The sequence below is a fragment of the Equus caballus genome, chromosome 2 (assembly GCF_041296265.1).
Source record: "Equus caballus isolate H_3958 breed thoroughbred chromosome 2, TB-T2T, whole genome shotgun sequence".
Taxonomy (NCBI): domain Eukaryota; kingdom Metazoa; phylum Chordata; class Mammalia; order Perissodactyla; family Equidae; genus Equus; species Equus caballus.
In genome coordinates, this window is record NC_091685.1 from 91,958,593 (window position 1) to 91,981,111 (window position 22,519).

At 35.8% G+C, this 22,519-nt stretch overlaps 1 protein-coding gene across 4 annotated transcripts in view; it reads left to right on the forward strand.

The window, feature by feature from the left end:
- TTC29 (tetratricopeptide repeat domain 29) overlaps window positions 1–22,519 on the forward strand; it is a 258,945-nt gene that overhangs the window by 171,435 nt on the left and 64,991 nt on the right. For 3 of the 4 annotated variants that reach the window (XM_070261554.1, XM_005607917.4, XM_070261555.1), the window contains 2 exons: window positions 688–811; window positions 10,917–11,145. In XM_070261554.1, the coding sequence (XP_070117655.1) occupies window positions 688–811; window positions 10,917–11,145 (353 nt within the window). The remainder of the gene's footprint in view (window positions 1–687; window positions 812–10,916; window positions 11,146–22,519) is intronic. The other variant, XM_070261556.1, reaches the window with a different exon arrangement.

Here is a 22,519-nt window from a genome sequence, read left to right on the forward strand (position 1 = left end):
GCCCTTTAGCAGCCACTCCCCATTTCCCCCTATCCCCAGCCTCTGGTGACCACTAACCTACTTTCTGTTTCCATGGATTTGCCTATTCTGGATGTTTCATGTAAATGAAATCACACCAATATGTGGTTTTTTGTGACTGGCTTCTTTCACTTAGCATGTTTTCAAGATTTATCTATGTTGTAGCATATATCATTACTTCATTCCTTTTTATGGCTGAATAATATTCCATTGTATGGATATACCACATTTTGCTTATCTGTTCAATTAATAGACATTTAGGTTTTTTCCATTTCTTTGCTATTGTGAATAAGGTCGCTATGAATATTTGTGTTCAAGTGTTTGTGTGGACATATGTTTTCATTTCTCTTGGGTATATACATAGGAGTGAAATTGCTAGAACATGTGGTAACTGTATATTAAAATTTTTGAGGAACTGCCAAGTTGTCTTCCAGAACAGCTGTACCATTTTACAATCCCACCAGCAATGAATGAGAGATTAAAGGTTTAAGTGTTAACTCACTGTCTACTCCCACAAAGACAAGCCATATATTTTTTAAATTTACACTTTACATTTCATTATCCTGATAACCATCTGGCACGATCTAAAGCAAAGACACAAAATTCTTCTTTTTACTGCGACATTACATGAGATGATATTCCAACTGTCTCCTATTTTATTTATTCTAGCCAAGGAGAGATGACAGAAGCAATTAAATACTTGAAAAAAGTCGTGAAAATTGCAAGAAACAATTTTCAAAACCTAGATGTTGTGAGAGCAAGTACGATGCTTGGAGACATTTACAATGAAAAAGTGAGTATGTGTGTTTCTTGCTTACAGGGAGAAATTTGCAGAGTTTAAAATCCTGTTCTCGCTTGATCTTTCCCACGATATATTATGCAGAATGGCCCCAGGACTGCAGGACAAGGCAGTGACTGGGAGGAGAAACGCCTCTTACTTCCTCTTCTTCCCGGACCTGAGCGCCATCTTGGGCACGGTCAATACAAGCTGCTAACACTGATTCATATCTTCACAGCCAGTGCAGACTCTAAGTGGTTTTGGATTTGAAGAGCAATTAAAATATTTCAATTCAAAGGAATTTCATTTATAACAGTTGGCTCCTATCTGCTGACACTAGCATTCCGCTCTCATGCTCCAAATTCTTATCAATCCAGCCGTAATGCCCCAGCAAGCTCCCTCAGAAGATGAAGGCACAATCCCAAGAGTAATTCTGAAGGAAATATGGAATTCTAGCAGCAGAATGGTTATGAGAAAGAAGAGAGAAAGAAGAGAAAAAAGTCTAAAATGAAAGTATCTCACTCAAGAGGTCATTACTAGTGAAATGCGTTGTTTGTGATGAACTTTTGATCTATTTTCTCCTGACTTTATCTTTTATTACCTAGATTGTCCTTTAGAAACTGTATGAAGGAGGCTTGTTTCTCTTGTTGTAATTGCTCTTCTGACCATGAATAGGATCTCTCATTTTTGAGGGTAGTTACATTCTCAAACTGTGTTTATCCACCTTCATTTAATCATTTTGAGAGGCTGTGGAGGTACAGATTAAAAGCAACGACTCTGAGACCAGACTGAGTTGAAAGCCCAGCTCTTTCACTGACAGGATCTGTGACCTGGGACAAGTTATTTACCTTCTGGATACCTCAGTTTTCTCACATCATACGGTTGTTGTAGGTATTGAGTCAATATATGTAAAGCACCAGTTTTATACCACTGGAGAGTAGTAATCTCTCACTTTTGAAATGCCAAACTTCTATTTCACTCTTATCCATTATTTTAGCATTTTGAAAACTCATGCTGAATCTTTAAAAGCAAATCTAATAATGCTGATACTTGTCAATCTACCTTTTAAGGCTTTCTATAAACTGTCCTCATCATATCTTTTCTGGCTTCATATTATTCATGCAATGTATTCTAATTGTATTCTTAAGAATAATTTCTAAGAGACTATAATAATAATACAAAACTATATTTGGAAAAATATTGGAGTTACTGTTTTCTGTAATTATTATAGAGTTATTATGATTAAAGTTAACATCTTAAAAATATCCTTTATTCAGTTTACCTTTTAGAATATAATTGTGGAAGATGGGTCACCCATCCCACTCTCCTGATATGATATTTTGATGGACTTTTAATTGAAAATATGTAATTAATGTAAAGGAGTCAAATGAGAATGTTTTGGGGAAAGTGACTAGGTATAGACCCTTTATGAGATTTCTCTTTCCCTAATAAGATCAGAGAATAATTGCATAGTTAAAACAATGGTAGTTCCAACACTAAAATAGTAGGGAAAATGTGTAAGAAATTATTCTTCCTTAGAACTGAGAAAACACCTTTTTATTTTGAGCTTCTCATTGGATACAGTGACATTTTAGGCACTGAGAAGGATCTGGTAAGAATCAGAATAGTGAGTGAAAATTCTATGTTATAGTGTAATAATGCAAACTTTGTTTCAAGATCTATGATGTCATCAAGATCTTGTCCTGAAATTGTCCACTAAATGCTTATCGGTGAGATTTATAACATTAAAGTTGTCTTTTTGTTTTTATTTATGAAGTGCATAAATTCACTTGCATATTCTCAAACTCATATTTAAGATTGCCAGGATTAATTACTGGAATCTTCTGAATTTTATAATAGGATAGGAATTAAGTGGATAATAGAAAGGAACTATGGAAGGTTGGACAAAACCTTTGGAGAAGAAATTAAATTTAGATATTGACCTCTTTAAGAATAAAAATCTGGAAATACAATGCACACTAGTGAAATTTCACCCCAAAATGGTATGTATAAAACTTCTTGCCTCTGACAAGAATTAAAGTTGTATTTCCTTAATAATGTTTTAAACTAGAGAAATTTAGGTTGATACCAGTTTGATGGCAATTGAGTGTGTGTCTAAAGATTAAATACTAGGCACAATTTGAGGGAAGAATAATTACCTAATTGTAATGCTCCTATTTTAGGAGAAAAGAAGCGCTTCTTAAATAAGATCTAATAAAAGTTTTAGGCAGATGAATACTTCCACTAGCAGCAGCTTGCCTACTTGACCATAAACTCTGTTCACTTTTGAATCCCCACTGCCTGGCGAGGGCCTGGCACAAAGTAGTTGCTCAGTGAATGAATGGACAAATGAGTGAGTTCATTCTAACATAACAATATGTAAAATAATTCTGGAAATTCAAATATGTCCATTATTTATGGTCCCTCATTTTTCTAATTGAGACTCTCACCCAAAACAATAAATAGCCTAACGCTCAGAATTATAACTAGAACAACAATTAGATATTTCTACTTCTCTGTTTTCAAAAATAGAAATGTTTGGTCCAGTTATATATTTTCATTTATTTTGTTCATATACATATTTTTTTTTCTTTTTGCTGAGAAAGATTCACCCTGAGCTAACATCTATGCCAATCTATCTCTATTTTTTAGTGTGTGGGCCACCAGCACAGCATGGCCACTAACAGACCAGTGTAAGTCTATGCCTGGGAACTGAACCCAGACCACCAAAGTGGAGCATGCTGAACTTAACCACTAGGCCACCAGGGCTGGCTCTGTTCTATATCATTGATGTCTAGCAGGACAATATATAATTTTAACTAGTTTTATTTTTATCTTCAATATTTATATTATTTCTCAATCAATATAATTTATTTAATTGACATACAAATATCTTTGATACAGTTTTCTTTTTTCCTAATTAAGTAATCTTATTCTCATATAAATTCTATGTTTCATACTTTGCAAGAGAAAAATTTTATACTTTGAAAGAGAAAAAATTATTCAACTCAATAAACAAAAATTACCATTGGTATAATATAGAGGTACTTTGTTTAAATCAGTAAATTTGATTGGAATGGACCATTTAAACTGTTGTTCTGGGCATATAACATAATGTTATGTGTGCTGTTCATGTATATAACATAACTGTCACATAAGCCCTGTTTCTCCCCCTCCTCACTTTGATAGAAACCTCTTTATTCAATCAGTTTGACTATTCTGTGAACCCCATGATTATACACAGGTGCATGGAGCTGAGTGTGCATTTTACCTGTGATGGTGCAGGTTATAAAACTTTCTGGCCGGCCAGGTGGCACAGCGGTTACGGTTGCATGTTCTGCTTCTTGGCAGCCTGGGGTTCACCGGTTCAGATCCTGGGTGCGGACATGGCATGCCATGCTGTGGTAGGCGTCTCACATATAAAAAAGTGGAGGAAGATGGGCACAGATGTTAGCTCAGGGCTAGGCTTCCTCAGCAAAAAGAGGAAGACTGGCAGTAGTTAGCTCAGGACTAATCTTCCTCAAAAAAAAAAAAACTTTCTATGATGTTTTTTATTCCCAGTTCCTTAATAAAATGTTGTGAAAAAATGACTTGAAAACTCATAGTAAAACATTCTGTCTTGCAAGGATTTGTTGTGAAAAAGTGTGCATGCATGTTTTTGTGTGTATGAGAGAAAGAGAGGAAGGAGAGGAGACTGGAGGGAGAGAGGGAAGGAGAGCGGAAAAGAGAAGATGGAGCCCAAAGGGTTACATGTCAGTGAAGAAAGGAAATTTTATTCCCTAGAGTCTTTGCTAGTATAGCTCAATCCTAAAAATAATATCCTTCTTTGAGGGAGGAGCTTTCTTTTTTCTTTTAAAGATTGGCACCTGAGCTAACAACTGTTGCCAATCTTCTTTTTCTCCCCAAAGCTCTCCAGTACATAGTTATATATTCTAGTTGTGAGTGCCTCTGGTTGTGCTACGTGGGACGCTGCCTGTCCTGAGGAGCCGTGCCATGTCCATGACCAGGATCCAAACCAGTGAAGCCCCGGGACACCAAAGTGGAGCGCATGAGCTTAACCACTAGGCCGTGCCCCAAGGGAGGAGCTTTTAATGAGGATTTTTAGAAGACCTGGGGGTGGTAGAAGATAGTCTCAGTGCTGAGGTTCAAATTCATTATTCGTAAAATAACAACATTTCCTTATAGGGTGATTATGAAGTCTAATGATATAATACATATGAAGTACTTAGCACTGGCCCTGACACTTCATAAGAGTTAGGTAAACATTATTTATTTGTGGACAACAGCTTTTAGGAGAAGTAAGGATGACAAAAAAAGACAAAACCTTGATTTTTTGCAACTTAAAATGTTGTAAAGGACTAGAAGAGAGATATTTAAATGATCATTTGAGTCATGCTAGCGCTATCAGGATCACATTGTTTAAAAATCATAGATACCTCCACATTCAGTCAAGAATGGCACATGCACACAGGAAAACATGAGTAATAGCCATATCAGCAGATATATACATCTATTTTCACTGGCAATTTACTAAAGGGATTGGCCAAAATGATCTCTGGCTGTGACCAAAAACAAAAGCTGGTTGAAAATATTTCATTATACATGTACATCAATGGCTAGATCATCCAGACAGAAAGTCAACAAGGAAATAGTGGAATTAAATGAAACTAGACCAGATGGACTTAATAGATGTAGATAGAACACTCCATCCAAAAAAACAGAATATGCATTCTTCTCAAGTGCACGTGGAAAATTCCCAAAGATAGACCATATATTGGGAAACAAGGCGAGCCTCAATAAATTTAAGAAGATTGATATCATATCAAGCATCTTTCCTAATCAAAATGCTATGAAACTAGAAATCAACTATAAGAAAAAAGCTGGAAAATTGACAAATACATGGAGACTAAACAACATGCTACTGAACAACAAATTGATCAATGAATAAATTAAAGGAGAAATCAAAAAATATCTGGAGACAAATGAAAATAAAGTACATCATATCAACTCATATGGGATGCAGCAAAAGCAGTCCTAAGAAGGAATTTCATAGCAATACAGGCCAACCTTAACAAACAAAAAAAATCTCAAATAAGTAATCTTAAACTACACCTAACAGAAATAGAAAAAGAAGAACAAACAAAGCCCAAAGTCAGCAGAAGGAGGGAAATAATAAAACTAGAGCAGAAATAAATGAAATAGAAACCAAAAAAAACAGTAGAAAGTATCAATGAAACTAAGAGCTGGCTCTTTGAGAAGATGAAGAAAATTGAAAAACCCTTAGCCAGACTCACTAAAAAAGAGAGAGGAGACTCAAATAAATAAAATTAGAAATGAAAGAGGACACCTGTATATCTTCTTTGGAGAAATCTCTGTTCAGATCGTTTGCCCATTTTCTAATTGGATTGTTGGTTTTTTTGTTGTTGAGTTGTATTAGTTCTTTGTATATTTTGGATATTAACCCCTTATCTGATATATGGTTTGCAAATATCTTCTCCCAATTGTTAGGTTGTCTTTTCGTTTTGTTGATGTTTCCTTTGTGGTGCAGAAGCTTTTTAGTTTGATGTAGTCCCATTTGTTCATTTTTTCTTTTGTTTCCCTTGCCCGGTCAGACATGGGACTTGAAAATATGCTGCTCAGACCATGTCATAGAGCGTACTGCCTATGTTTTCTTCTAGAAGTCTCATGGTTTGGGGTCTTACATTCAAGTCTTTAATCCATTTTGAGTTGAATTTTGTGCGTGGTGTAAGGGAATGGTCTACTTTCATTCTTTTGCATGTGGCTGTCCAGTTTTCCCAACACCATTTATTGAAGAGACTCTCCTTTCTCCGTCTTATGCTCTTGGCTCCCTTGTAGAATATTAGCTGTCCCTAAATGTGTGGGTTTACTTCTGGGCTCTCAATTTTGTTCCATTGATCTGTGTGTCTGTTTTTGTGCCAGTACCATGCTGTTTTGGTTACTGTGGTTTTGTAGTATAATTTGAAATCAGGGAGTGTGATACCTCCAGCTTTGTTCTTTTTTCTCAGGAATCCTTTGGCTATTCGGGGTCTTTTATTGTTCCATATAAATTTTAGGATTCTTTGTTCTACTTCTGTGAAAAATGTTGTTGGAACTTTGATAGGGATTGCGTTGAACACAGATGGCCAACAGGCATATGAAAAGATGCTCAACATCATGAGCTATCAGGGAAATGCAAATCAAAACTACAATGAGGTATCACCTCACTCCGGTCAGAATGGTTATAATTAACAAGACAGGAAATGACAAATGTTGGAGAGGGTGTGGAGAGAAGGAAACCCTTGTTCACTGCTGGTGGCAGTGCAAGCTGGTGCAGCCACTATGGAAAGCAGTATGGAGTATCCTCAGAAAATTAAGGTTAGATCTACCATATGATCCAGCTATTCCACTGCTGGGTATTTATCCAAAGAACTTGAAAACACAAAGGCATAAAGATACTTGCACCCCTATGTTCATTGTGGCATTATACACAATAGCCAAGACATGGAAGCACCCTAGATGCCCATCAAGGGATGAATGGATAAAGAAGATGTGGTATTTATACATGATGGACTACTACTCAGCCATAAGAAATGACGAAATCCGGCCATTTGTGACAACATGGATGGACCTTGAGGGTATTATGCTGAGTGAAACAAGTCAGAGGGGGAAAGTCAAATACCATATGATCTCACTCATAAGTAGAAGATAAAAACGACAAAAAAAAAAAAACACATAGCATTGGAGATTGGACTGGTGGTTACCTTTGGGGAAGGGGGAGGGGGGCAAAAGGGGTGATTAGGGTCACATGTGAGGGGATGGACTATAATTAGTGTTCGGGTGGTGAACATGATGTAATGTATACAGAATTCAAAATATGATGTACATCTGAAAAAAATAAAAATTAAAAAAAAAGAAAAGAAATGAAAGAGGAGAAATTACAGTGGATACCACAGAAACACAAAGGATTATAAGAGAATACTAGGAAAAACTATATGCCAACAAATTGGACGATCTATAAGAAATAGATAAATTCTTAGACTCGTACAACCTCCCAAAACTGAATCAAGAAGAAATAGAGAATCTAAATAGACCAATCACAAGTAAAGAGATTGAAACAGTAAGAAAAAAAACCTCCCAAAAGATAAAAGTCCAGGACCAGATGGCTTCTCTGGAGAATTCTACCAAACATTCAAAGAATATTTAATACCTATCCGTCTCAAACTATTCCAAAAAATTGAAGAAGAGAGACTACTTCCTAACTCATTCTATGAGGCCAACATCACCCTGATCCCAAAGCCAGACAAGGACAACACAAAGAAGGAAAATTACAGACCAATATTGCTGATGGACACAGCTGCAAAAATCCTCAACAAAATGTTGGCAAACCAAATACAGCAATACATTAAAAGGATCATACACCGTGATCAAGTGAGATTTATACCAGGGATGCAGGGATGGTTCCACATCTGCAAATCTATCAATGTGATACACCACATTAACAAAATGAGGAACCAAAATCACATGATCATCTCAATAGATGCAGAGAAAGCATTTGACAGGATCCAACATCCGTTTATGATAAAAACTCTCAATAAAATGTGTACAGAAGGAAAGTACCTCAGCATAATAAAAGCCATATATTGACAAACCCACAGCCAACATCATACTCAATGGTGAAAAACTGAAAGCCATCCCTCTAAGAACAGGAACAAGACAAGGGTGCCCACTCTCGCCACTCTTATTCAACATACTACGAGGTTTGGGCCAGAGCAATTAGGCAAGAAAAAGAAACAAAAGGTATCCAAATTGGTAAGGAATAAGTGAAACTCTCACTGTTTGCAGATGACATGATTCTACATATAGAAAACCTTAACGATCCATCAGAAAACTACTAGAAATAATCAACAACTACAACAAAGTTACAGGGTACAGAATCAACTTACAAAAATCAGTTGCATTTCTACACTCTAATAAAAAACTAAAAGAAAGAGAACTCAAGAATACAATCCTATTTACAATTGCAACAAAAAGAATAAAATATTTAGGAATAAACTTAACCAAGGAAGTGAAAGACCTATACAATGAAAACTATAAGACATTACTGAAAGAAATCAATGATGACATAAAGAAATGGAAAGATATTACATGCACATGGATTGGAAGAATAAACATAGTTAAGATGTCCATATTACCTAAAACAATATACAGATTCAATGCAATCCCAATCAGAATCCTGACGACATTCTTCACAGAAATAAAGCATCCTAAAATTCACATTAGGCAACAAAAGACCCCAAATAGCTAAAGCAATCCTGAAAAAGAAGAACAGAGCTGGAGACATCACAATCCCTGACTTCAAAATATACTTCAAAGCTATCATAATCAAACAGTATGGTACTGGTACACAAACAGATACACAGATAAATGGAACAGAATTGAAAGCCCAGAAATAAAACCACACATCTGCTGATAGCTAATCTTCGACAAAGCAGCCAAGAACATACAATGGAGAAAAGAAAGTCTCTTCAATAAATCCTGTTGGGAAAACTGGACAGCTACATGCAAAAGAATGAAAGTAGACCATTATCTTATGCCATACACAAAAATTAGCTCAAAATGGATTAAAGACTTGGAAATAAGAGAGAAAACTATCAGACCCCTAGAAGAAAATATAGGCAGTACACTCTTTGACATCTATCTTAGAAGCATCTTTTCGAATACCATGTCTACTCAGGCAAGGGAAACAAAAGAAAAAATAAACAAATGAGACTACATCAGACTAAAGTGCTTTTGCAAGGCAAAGGAAACCAGAACAAAACAAAAAGACAATCACCAACTGGGAGGAAATATTTACAAATCATATATCCAACAAGGGGTTAATCTCCAAAATATATAAAGAACTCATACAACTCAACAACAAAAAAAGAAACAATCCAATTAAAAAATAGCCAGAGGATATGAACAGAAATTTTTCCAGAGAAGATATACAGATTGCCAACAGGCACATGTAAAAATGTTCAGCTTCATCAGGGAAGTGCAAATAAAAACTAAAGAGATACACCTGTGAGAAGGCTATAATTACCGAGACAAAAATAACAAATGTTGGAGAGGATGTGGAGAAAAGGGAACCTTCATACACTGCTGGTGAGAATGTAAACTGGTGCAGCCACTATGGAAAACAATATGGAGATTTATCATAAAAATTAAAAATAGAAATACCATATGATCCAGCTATCCCGCTACTGGGTATTTATCCAAAGAACTTGAAATGAACAATTCAAAGAGACTTACGCACCCCTATGTTCATTACAGCATTATTCACAATAACCAAGACATAAAAGCAACTCAAGTGCCCATCAACAGATGAATGGATAAAGAAGACATGGTGTATATGTATACGATGGAATACTACTCAGCCATAAAAAAGATAAAATTGTCCCACTTGCAGTAACATGCATGGACCTTGAGGGAACGATTTTAAGCAAAATAAGCCAGACAGAGAAATACAAACACTGCATTTTTTCAGTCATATGTGGAAGATAAAAAAAACACATGAACAAAGAGAACAGATTAGTGGTTACCAGAGGGTTGAAGGGGTGGACACAAGGGGTAAAGGGGCACAGATATATGTTGACTGACAAATAATAGTGTACACCTGAAATTTCACAATATTATAAACTATTATGACCTCAAAAAATAATTTAAAAATAATACAACAAAAATATTTCATTAGGTAAGTCCAATGCTATGAGTAAGAAAATTCCATCCAAATCAATGTGTATTGGTTTACTCTTTCCCAAACTTCTTTTTGATACCATATATTAGGTTGGACCATATGAAAATGCCAATATTTGACCATTTTTTATCCAAAACACTTAAGTTTCATACAGTTCAACCTGGTAGATACAGCTTTCTTAGTAAATTAACTTCAAGATGTTGCACGGTTAGTAATCATTTTTAAGAACCTTATCCTAATAGAGACCTCATTTTCCATCTATTTATTCTTGAACATGAACTGCTATAACTGTTGAAAGATCAGTGTGGCACATGCCAAAATGGGTAGATATGCAGAATGGCAAAATAAAAATTAGGCAAAAAATTATTTCTGTTACATTTTTAGGGATACTACAACAAAGCTTCTGAATATTTTCAGCAAGCTTTTGACACAACAGCAGAGCTCACAAACATACCTCTAATGGATGAGACAAAAGTTCATTATGGAATAGCAAAAGCTCATCAGATGATGCAGACAGTGAAGAATTACATAGAATCTGCGGACCTCACCAGCCTTGACTACCTGCTGTCATGGAAGGAGAGTAGAAGCAACATTGCCCCTGATCCAATCACTGGTAAGTCGTTTGTTTCTGAAAACACTGTAGACTTCATATCATTCTTGGTACCAAATTTATATTGCATAAACTCTAACCTTCACAATGATGATCATGAAAAAAATACTCCTCAAAACTAGCTTCTGAGCAGAGCCTTGCGTCTATTTGCTGTGATCAAGGTTTCGACTTTTGAAAAATCTCTTTTGCTTTTGTTTACTCTAATAAAAACCCATTTACTTTTCTATTTTTTTTTTTTACATTTTCTCTCTCCACTTTTTTGGTAAGGATGTGTTGTGTTCTAAAGGACTTAGGAACAGAACAAAAAAATGCATTTCAAAATATTATTCAGACAGTGAAAACTCAGCTATTCATATGGTGGAAAAGATTAAACTCTCCACAATGCTATAAACAGTACACCCCTTACTGAATCATTTGACTGAAATTAGAAATCTATGCATGGATAAGCTATGCCACTATAATAGTGAAAAATAATTTTTCAGCTTCAAATATAAATGAGAAGTTAATTCTCACGCTTACTAGCATGTTTAACATTTTTAGTGGTAGTTGAAAACCTGTAAGACATTATCAAAACACTTGCTTGTTTATAGATATATTTTTACCTCAAATACACTAAGATCTGCTTTAAAATGCTTCAAAAACATTTCTTAAACCACCACTCTTATTATTCTATTTTTGCTCTGCTTAAAAATCTTCATTAGCTCCCTACTGCCTACAAGTTAAGTACAAGTTTTTCAACATTTTTGGACCACCTCTCTTCCCTGATTACCCCCTACACACACACACAAACACACAACATACTTTATTATCATCTTACTTCCAGCTCCAGCCCCATCCAGAGAAATCTCATTCATCTTGCAAGGTCCTTCTCAAATGCTAGAATCTTCCCTGATGCCCCCCTTACTTGCACACCGTCTCTTTTCTCTGCCCCCACAGTGAATGTCATTCATTTCTCTCCAAGCATTTATTTATCAGATTCTGCATCCTATCATGACCATTTCTGTAATTGCCTTATCTGCCTGGTGAGAGTGTGAGTTTCTGAAAACAGGTCTTGATTCTTGGTATTCCCTACGAAAGCAGGCACAATGTCTGACATCTAGCAGTACCAAGTAAATATTTGTCAAATTAAATAGAATTCAAAATGAGTACGTATGTCCTAGCCATAAACTAGTTGGCACTAACCACTTTTGAAAACAAGATTCATAGCTCCCCACTTCCTTAGAGAATATGAAAAAAAATTAAAGATCCAATACTATATTTTGATTACCATCTAATTATCATGTGAATGTAGGATAACACCAAGTATAATGTTGACAAAATGAAAAAATACAGAAATATTATTTGGAAATCTGAGGAGCTTTTAGGCTTTCAAACTTTGCCTTTCTTCTCCGAAGAGGCATCTTTAATCTCTTGCTATTGAGGGGTCCCATGTATTCAGAAAAGAGCAGATCAAAGATTTGAAGGATACATTATAAAAGCTGTGCAGTTATCTTCACCTCTGAGACTTACATCCTCCAAACAAATCATTAGCTCACAGAGCAGGCAATATTCTTTTAAGCAGAGGAACATGACCCCCTAAGGGAATAGAGCAGTGAGAGCACTCAGGTCTCTAGATAAAATAGAACGGTGATTCACCAGCAATCATCTCTCATCTTTGTACCTTTCAGAGGGAACGTAGCAAATATAGAAGTCTTCATACTATTCTAACAAGTCTTAGATATGATTAGAATGATTGCATATTCCTCCTTTCCAATAGTAAAATAAGAATAGATCCTCCTCCCAAATTTAGAAATTTAGAAGGAATTCAAATTTATTGCAGTTCAATAAAATTATTCAAGCCTGAAGCAGCAGAAATTGGTTGGCTTTCGAAGGCTTAAGGACCTATGAACTTCTGCTGATTTCTCCAGAATGTAGTTTATTTTCCTTACTAGAACCATTATCTCTACAATCATGAAATTTATGTTTTTGAATGAAAGGCTAATTTATCTTGCCTTTTGGATATTACAAACCCAGATGTGGAACAGTAACACAGAAGGAAAAGCTGTCCTTATTCAACTTAATAGTACTGTTAATCTAGAAATGTAATTATAGCCATTTAAATGCCAACATTTTAACCACTTCACTGATCAAATCGGTATCACAGTTTTAATGCACATTCTTATTGTAGCCAAGTGTAAATTATATCACAGAAATAGGATGCCAAGTCCTGAGTATAGAAATAGATGAATACACTGACTAGTCAATACTTAAAGGCACTGTTTCCTACAAAATGGCATGTAAAGGTTTCCTTGAGTGCCAAAAATATCACTCTAGTTTTATGAATCATTTAATATACTTTAAGAAAAGCAATCAAGATGGTGAATGTGTCTCAGTCCTTGGTTTATGTTGGCTTAATGCTGAGTCCTTGGTTTAATGTTGAGCCACGTTTTCCTACCCTATTCTTGGCTTGTATTTTTTATTCATAAACTGGACCTTCTTAAAGAATGTGAAAAAGCCACATTCACAAATGAGGCTCATGTTCTATTATACTTTGATGATCTACTTCTGTTTGTTAAATAACCATAACAATGAGGGCAATGCTATGAAATTCACTAAAAAGTCAGCAGGAAGATTTTATATCATCCTATCATCACAGAGCAAACCTCTGTCTCTAATAATGTGTTCAAAACATGACAAATACAAAGAAGATTTTGGAGAAAAATATGACTGAATCAAAGTTCACCCTGCTGGCAACTTGGTGTCATTGAGACAGGCTGTTAAGAGTCCAATGACCTGGGTTCTAATACCGTATTGAACGCTAATTAGCTTTGTGACTTTTGGCAAAAGATTTCACTTCAAGGCTCTTTAGCCTGTTATCTGGGGTTCTAAATAGAGCATTGATAAGATTCCCCTGGAACTGACCACATTTCCTCAGTAAGAGCATCTTTTAAATAAATATGATATTCTATAGTTCTTAAGAGTGCAATCTAGATTTTCATGAGCATTTTATTTGTTGTTTTCTCCCCACACACACTAGTTTCTATGGGTTTCCACAAAAGGGATTTTATTAGTATCAGTATTAGTATTATAATGTGTGAAATAGCTATACAAATGCCAGGTGTAAATATTTTATCCTTCTGCTAGAATTTATAATAAAGGAGTTTCTAGCTATCTGATGTCATATGAAATGTTCCTTTTCCCTGGTTGGCACTGTTGAGGTTGCTAAACATGGGGAACTATTTCCTCTATAGACTTTCAATTTATCCTCCTGCTTTCAACCCTATGTGGTACTTACCCACAGCATTTCCTCAACATCTACCCTTTCCTTGTTGTTCCTGGGGCCCCTAATTTTTGAATAAGCCTGGTTCTTCACTCATCATTATTCCTTCATCATGCACTTTAGTTTGTAGCTGCCTCTGCACTCCTAAATCTAATACCACTCCTACAGACTCTTTCTATCTTCTGAAAATGAGTTAAAATCTTCTTGAACGTTTTTGAGCTTTATAGAATCATGAAATGATTCAGTTGTGTGGTACCAAAGAAATTGCTTGGTCTGCATTTATTTTCAAATGTCTTTAGGTCCAGGGAAATGCAGTCATGCGATAATCTGAAAGACAAAATGGATCTATGATCCAGTTCTCTAGAATTCTAGTTCAAGATTCTTTCCATCTGTTGCACTTTCTTACATATCACGTTATAGTTAATAAAAGCCATGTCTAACATTTAAAAAGATTACATTTTAAATTTAGGTCTGCATAAAAATATTCACAGTGAAAAGAAATATGTGGGACTTTACTTAGCCTACTTTATATGATCCAAGATGAAGTAACAGGGAAAAGATTTACCCTCCTTTCTTAAACAACTAAGAAAACATCGAAGACAAATATTTGCAGAAATTGGATTACGGGCAATCCAAGACAGTGATCCCTGAGAAAGGGGAAACAAATGAGCTGAGTTGCGTGTTTTTCCCAGCGTACTGCCTAGAGAAAGTTGTACTGCCACACAGGAGTGGGGAGCCACAGCAGAGCCCAGAAGACTCACTGAGTTGAGAAGACTGAATTGGGAGTCCAGGGAACCAAGGTGGCTAGAGGTCACAGCAAAGAGTACTGGAAATGAAAGAGATGCATATATAGAGAGAGTTCCAGAGATCTGCAAAGTCTTCAGCTGTATACTGATCAGTATGTGCATGTAAAAGACCTACCAAAAGCTAGGGAAAGAATTATCCAAAAGGATTAGGAAGAACAATCACTTAAGCTCAAACAGGGCTGAGAATAGTTTGTGCCGCCACTAGCCAGAATGGAAAAACCACATAAAACATGGGACATTAGGTGGAGGACTCATAAAGGCATTACCTCAATAGTAGGAAAAATTAGCTCTAGATGAAAAGCCACTTTGGTCCACCTAACAAAGCATAAAAACTAGGATCAAGAGGATCAAACTGTTTCTAAGTAACTTAACTGAATCATAAAACAAAATTCAAAAATATTTGTAGGAATAAAAAGTATTTAGCACCCAACAAGGTAAAATTCACAATATCTGGCATCCAATCAAAGTTATGTAGACATGCCAACAAGCAGATATATGACTCACAATGAGGAGGAAATATATAAATAGCAACTAATTCATAAATGACACAGATGATAGTACTGGCAGACGAGGACATAAAAATGTTATTAAAACTATATTCCTCATGTTCAAGGAGGTAGTGGAAAGATTAAATTTGTAGATTAGAGTTAGGGAAGATATTTAAAAAGAGCCAAATTAAATTTCTAGAAGTAAGAAATAAAATGTCCAGAATGAAAAATAAACTGGTTGGGATTAGCAACAGAGTAGATAATGCAGAGGAAAATATCAGCGAACTTGAAGACATAGCAATAGAAACTATCCAAAATGAAATACAGAGAAAAAAATACTAAAAAGAAATGAATAGAGCATGTCAGAAAACTGTGAGTCATCTTCAAGATGCCTAATATCTGAGTAATTTGGAGACCCCAAAGGAAAGGAAAAGAGGAGGGAACAGAAAAAAATATTTTTAAAAATAATAAATGGCTGATTTTTTTCTGAATTTGATGAAAACCATAAACCCACAGATCCAAGCAGCTCTGTGAACTCTAAGAAAAAGAAACATAAAGAACAGTTTAACTAAGGTACATCATAATTACAGTGCTTAAAACACATGATAAAAAATTCTGAAAGCAGTGAGGGTGAGGATGAGGTGGGAGATGACAGACACATTGCACACAGAGGAACAAAAATAATAGGAGCAGAAATCTCACTGGAAACAATGTAAATCAAAAGAGAATGAGGCAACTTACGTAAAGTACTAAAAGAAAACAATTAAACACAGAAGTCTATACCCAGTGAAAATATCTTTCAAAGACATAGGTAAAATAAAGATTTTTCCAGGCAAACAAAAGCTGAGAGCATTCATCACTAACAAGAAATGTTAGAGAAACTCCTCCAGACAGAAAGAAAATGCATCTAGAGAGAAATCTGAATCTACGTTAAGGAATGAAGAATGTGGAAATGAGAAATATGGGGGTCGGCCTGGTGGCGTAGTGGTTAAGTTTGCGCACTCCGCTTCAGCAGCCTTGGATTCTTGAGTTCAGATCCTGAGCACAGACATACGCACCACTCATCAAGCAATGCTGAGACAGTGTGCCACATAACAAAATAGAGGAAGATTGGCATAGATGTTAGCTCAGCAACAATCTTCCTCAAGCAAAAAAGAGGAAGATTGGCAACAGATGTTAACTCAGGGCCAATCTTCCCCACCAAAAATAAAAGGAAATATGTCAGTAAAAATAAAATAATTTTTCTTCTTAAAATTGCTTTAAAAAATAGACTGTTGAGGACAACCAGAAGGACCTACAACTAGAATACACCACTATGTACTGGGGGCCTTTGGGGAGAAGAAGTTCACGAAGAAAGAAAAAAAGAAAGATCGGCAACAGATGTTAGCTCAGGTTCCAATCTTCAAAAAATAAATAGACTGTTGAAAGCAGAAATAACAACAAAGTATTGTGGACTTTATAACAAAGGTGGATTTAAATGTAAGTAAATGGAGAAATCTCATTCCATAAAGGCACTTTCCGTTTCAACCAGGCAGACAGCTGCCAACTTGGGAACCACCACAGCTTGATATTTGGACTGAATTTCTTAGAGCTCACCCCATCAATCTCTTCTGTGGGAACCCCCTTTTTTTGCAGCCATATTCTCATTGCCTAGTGGTTGGATCTCTTTAAAGGGTATTTAATTTTATTTCCATCTTGTTTTTTCTCAGATTGAAAAAACAATCTGGCTTACGCTGAGTGATCTCTTTTTCATCCTGGGTATCTTTTGGCCCCAAATCATCACAGCCTCCCACAGACAACCTCTGGTGTAGGCTTTCTGGGTTTGATGGCTTCCTTGCTATCTGCTATGAGAAATTGTTTGAGGCTCATCATATATATCTTTGACTTCAGATCTGGAATCAGTCATTTCTCCAAGGAGCCCTAACAAAAGTAAATTTTGAAATCTCTGAAAATCTAAAATAAAATAAAATGAATGATCCTAAATATGTATCCAGTTGGTGGTATAATCACACAGAAAGGGAATATTCTATGTGTCTTCAAAACAAAGAAGTTTGACTGTATGTCTAGTTGGCTATATCCTAAAATGTCCACCCACCCCCCAAAAAAAGCATAAACTGTTTCCAGTAGCTGTATAATTGGTATTGATGTTGGTTTTCTTGTTGTGAGACTGTTCTGTGTGTGATGTAGGATACATCAAATAGATAATTATTTGGTATGCGAAGTCTTTTGTTCCCAGCATCCTTGTGAACTGGAATTTTCAGTGTTGGACAAGTTTCCTCATTTGTAAAATTGCAGTATGAGGAGGTGATTAAACTATATGATCTCTGAATTTCTTTTTATTCCTTAAGTCTGTGATTCTTATGTTTCTGAGAAAATTCTTATGCTTTTAGATTTCATTTTACTCTAATTGAATTTCAGGAAACCTTGAAAACCGAAAGAATTACTCTGGGTTTTAAAGCATCATGTCCTCAATATGATTTGCATTAAACCCCAAAGGATGACTCTTTTACATTGTTTTTGCCATAGTATTACAAGTGTATCAACATATAGCAAAGGAGGGAGGGAAAAAATAAAGATATATGAGAGGAATCATTACATAATCTTGAACACAATTACTTCAAATTTCCTTAGTCATACTCTACAATACCACTTCTTTGAGGCTTTTTGGACAGATAGACTAAAGCACAGAATTAAGGCAGATCTATCGGAGACAAAGCTGTGAATCTGGAAAAGGCGTGTTTCAGTGATGGGCAGTCTTCTTTGACCAAGTTCACCAGATACTGCGCAGTGAGGAATTTGGCTTTGAAGTCAGACAATCTCTGTTTGAATCCCAGCTCCTTCACTTCACAGCTGGTAAACCTAGGTGACTTTACCTCTGTTATCTCTTCTATAAACGAATATGACAGTTCCTACCCTACAAGGTTGCCTTGAGGGTCCAATGACGTAATGTATCTGTGTGAAAGACCCTCTTGGTTGCCAACCCAGCAGTTATTGCCAACTTCTTTCCTGCTAAGAGAATCCTGATTGTTTTCTCTTCTCAAGTTGCCATGTTCTTGTGGGGAAGTTAAGCCCTTCTCTATCCCCAGTGAGTATTTACTAATATAAGCCAGTCACTATGACCTCATTATACTTGCCACGTGAAGGCTTTAGGGAGCATATATGACACAATTGTAATTCATGATATAAGAGAAGAAAAGCTTCTGAGGAATTCCTAGGAAGGTTTTCTTCATTCTTAAAAAGGGGCACAAGGAGATTCCCTTTTTCCTGACTTTAAATGTTGATGTGTGAATATGTGATGCCTGGAGCTGCTATAGCCCATTTGCAACTAAGCTATCAAAATGATGAAGATGGCAGCAAGAAAGTATAAAAGGAATCTGGATCCTAGTGACATCCTTGCGTGCTGAATTAACTAACCCTCCCACCACTACTTTTTTTTTATGTGAGATAACTTAAGCCACTTTTACCTGAGTCTTATGTTACTTGCAGCTAAAAGCGCTCTAACAATAACATGTCAGGTAGTGCTGACCCATTATCACAGCACAGAGTAGCAACTGTGGTTGCTATTGTAGCCCCAACAGCTAGCACAATGCCTGGCACATAACTGTGTTCAAGGAATACCCGGACTGTAGACTATCTGTGGACTAACCAACTTTTTATTAGGTTCGCTTTTCAAGTATTGGCAGTATCTCAGAATCTGACATTCTCTCCAAATTTTAAAAACACCCATATTCTAAATTTACTTACCCCTCCTCCCAACTTAACTCCTTTCCTAATTAAGACACATATTCCTTCAGAGGATCAAAGTTATGGGTGTTGTTAGGAAGAAATCAATCTGATTAAACTGATTCACACTGTACTATGAATGACTGATGAAAGTGCTTTAACCTATTCAGAGCAATTAGGATTTTTCAAGTGTTGGAAGATTACCTATTGCTAAAACTTAGGATAGTTGTAATATAGTGTCTATAGTTGTAATATAATGAAATCATTCAGGCAACGTGGGGCAAGATAATGATGAATAATGATGTCAACACATGGACCAGTCTTCTAAAGTCTGAAAAAACTTCAACAAAAAGTTGAATCTACCCTTAAATTCAACTTCTCTAAGCTATTCCTGAATTTCAAAGTGTTACTTTCTTCAATATAAATCTATACCTTTTAAAAAAAAAAAAACTTCTTAGAAGTTTTAGATGACAGAACACTCTCTCCTTAAAGAATCTGATGAAAGCTAAGGTCTCTCTCCCCACTTCAATTACTCCATATAATTGTTAGAGGGTTCAGTAACCACTGCTTAAGGGGGTAGAAATTACAGGTGCTTACCAGTATCTGATTCTTTACTCTTCTGGGCACATGGAACACTGTACTTCTCAGCCCCTGGCAACTAGACAGGGCTCTGTGACTAGTCCTGGCCGAGGGGCAAAATTTATTTCTGGGCTTAAGCAGAGGAGAGCCCATCAGAGACCTTGCAGCTGATTCTTTGCCTGCTGCAGTGATCACCGAGAAGCCTTATTAAACGTTATGGAGCCACAAGATCAAAGCAGCCTGGATTGCTAAATCTCCACATGTAGAACATTTGTCCTAGAAAACTGTTTATATCTGCAGCAGACTTTGTGGGAACACAGAATAATCCTTTATTGTGATGACCCAGTGGGATTTTTACCACAGCTTAATTTAGGCGTTGCTGACTCCACAAGCTTCAGGATTCTTCATGACAGCTCTCTAGGTAGCAACAGTGGGAGCTCCAGTGGATGAACTGGGATAGCCTTTTCTCTCTATGACGATTTATAAATCATCTATTTATAGGTTGTGGGTCTGCCTGAATTTTTTTAAAGGCAGAGATCTTTAACATCCTGTGTTTTTTACTTCCCTTTCTAGACACAGAAAACAAGTTTGATAAGACACGTGGGAGATGAAACATTAAAATATATTCTTTATATACTCTCTGCTACTGTCAAAAAGCTTAAGAAAGATATGCATCTTTTCTGCTGACTTCATTTAAATCGTGATAGATTACAAAATGTACTTCTAATAAAGTTCAAGAAGAGGTTAGCGAATTCAATGACTTCTGCAACTCATAAGAAAATATAATAATTCCAAAAATGAAATATGCTGAAAAAGGCAGAATAATACTTAATTGTTTTTAAATAAAAAAGACAGTAGAATTTGAGCCTGAATTTCAAGTTTCCTCCTTTACATACAGTTCACCCATCTTCATATATTTTCTACAACACAAGTGACAAGTTTGCTTCATTAGGAATCAAGTATTTCTTTAGCAAACTAATGCTCACTTCATTGGGAGATAATAATGTAGCTCTAGATCCCTCAGGTTGAAAGATCTTTTTTCTTCCTTTTTCTTTTTTTTCCCCTCTGAGAGTCTCCTTCCCTATCTGCTGCCTTAGTTCAATAAAAGAGAATTCTTGATTGCTCCAACAAAAACTATGCTTGTTTTAGATTCTGCTCACAGTTCGTGGTAGCTGATGGTGTTACCAGTTTTCAGTTTCCAGTACACACTGAACTCACCACTTTCGAGAAAAATGTAGCTGGATTTCTCTAATCTGGTTTTAGTTCAATTTTGTCTTTAATTGCTAGTTTGAAAAGCTTATGAAAAGTTTGTTGGCTGTTTAAACCATGGCAAAACCAGAGTAGATGCTGGAGCTGTACCAGTAGAAGACTAGGGTTTAAAGCTCCGGGGGGAACCCTGTTGTCACCTGCTTATATTAATCTCATTCCCAGGGAGGGGGTCTTACACCACTTTTAACTAAGTCCTTTTACTTGTGGTCGTGGATTCCAAATTCTGTGCCAATTTAGCTAAACACTTTCTACCATTGCTAGAATTTGGGGACAAAAAGATCCTCTGCTATGTGGATTTAATTCTTCTTTAGTAAGGCTCTATTAGGACAATTCTACTGATTCTTGATCCATACGATTTCTTCTGAAAAAAAGAAGTGACATTATTTAAAACATGAACATGTTGAAGGCACAAATTTTGTTGGCTTCTAATTTCTTCCAAAGTTTCCCTGCTTTGGAATATTGTGTGGGAGTTTTCCTTTCTAATAACTTCTCATCTTAGTATTTTCATTATTATGAATTTTGATTTTTGTAACCAGAACATAAAAAATTATATCCCTGGTCCAAGAATTTAATTTTCTTTAAATTCTTTTACTCTGTCCCCCCTGTATTTTTGACTCCCAGATAAGAATGAATGTTTTTATAATCTAGGTTCTTTAGCATAATTAATAGAAAAAATAAATGCTCTTCATGCAAATATTCTTCTAGAAATTAGGAGGATTTATATGATGAAACCTTAGTATAGTATATTCCTTAGCAATTTGATTGGCAGGAAATAGAGAGCAAAACATTACACACACAGCTTTTTAATAATTTATAATTACTTACACGAATCTACTAAGTTTAGGCACACAATTATATGACTAATTACGTTGAAAATTCAAGTGGATGCTTAAATAGATGACCATGCCCTGAGGCCTTTCCAGTTGTTTCTGCTGTCTCATTTAACCATGCAAATGTTATTAAGCATTCCTGGCTAAAAATTTTCAAGCATGTGCAAGTGTAATTGCACAGATAATTATGCATAATACTGTCAGTTTCTATATCTAACATAGGAATTTTTCTTATTTTAAAAATATCAGGTTTCTACTGGTTAGCTTCTTGAGTACATGCCAAGAAAAATATAATCTGTAAAAGATAGACCAAAATCAATCTATTGTTCTTTCTTCAGGATCTCTTCTTGACTCTCTTTAGCACATCAAATGAAGGAAAACAGAGAAAGATCAAGCCACATACTAAAATTAAAGCAAATTTTA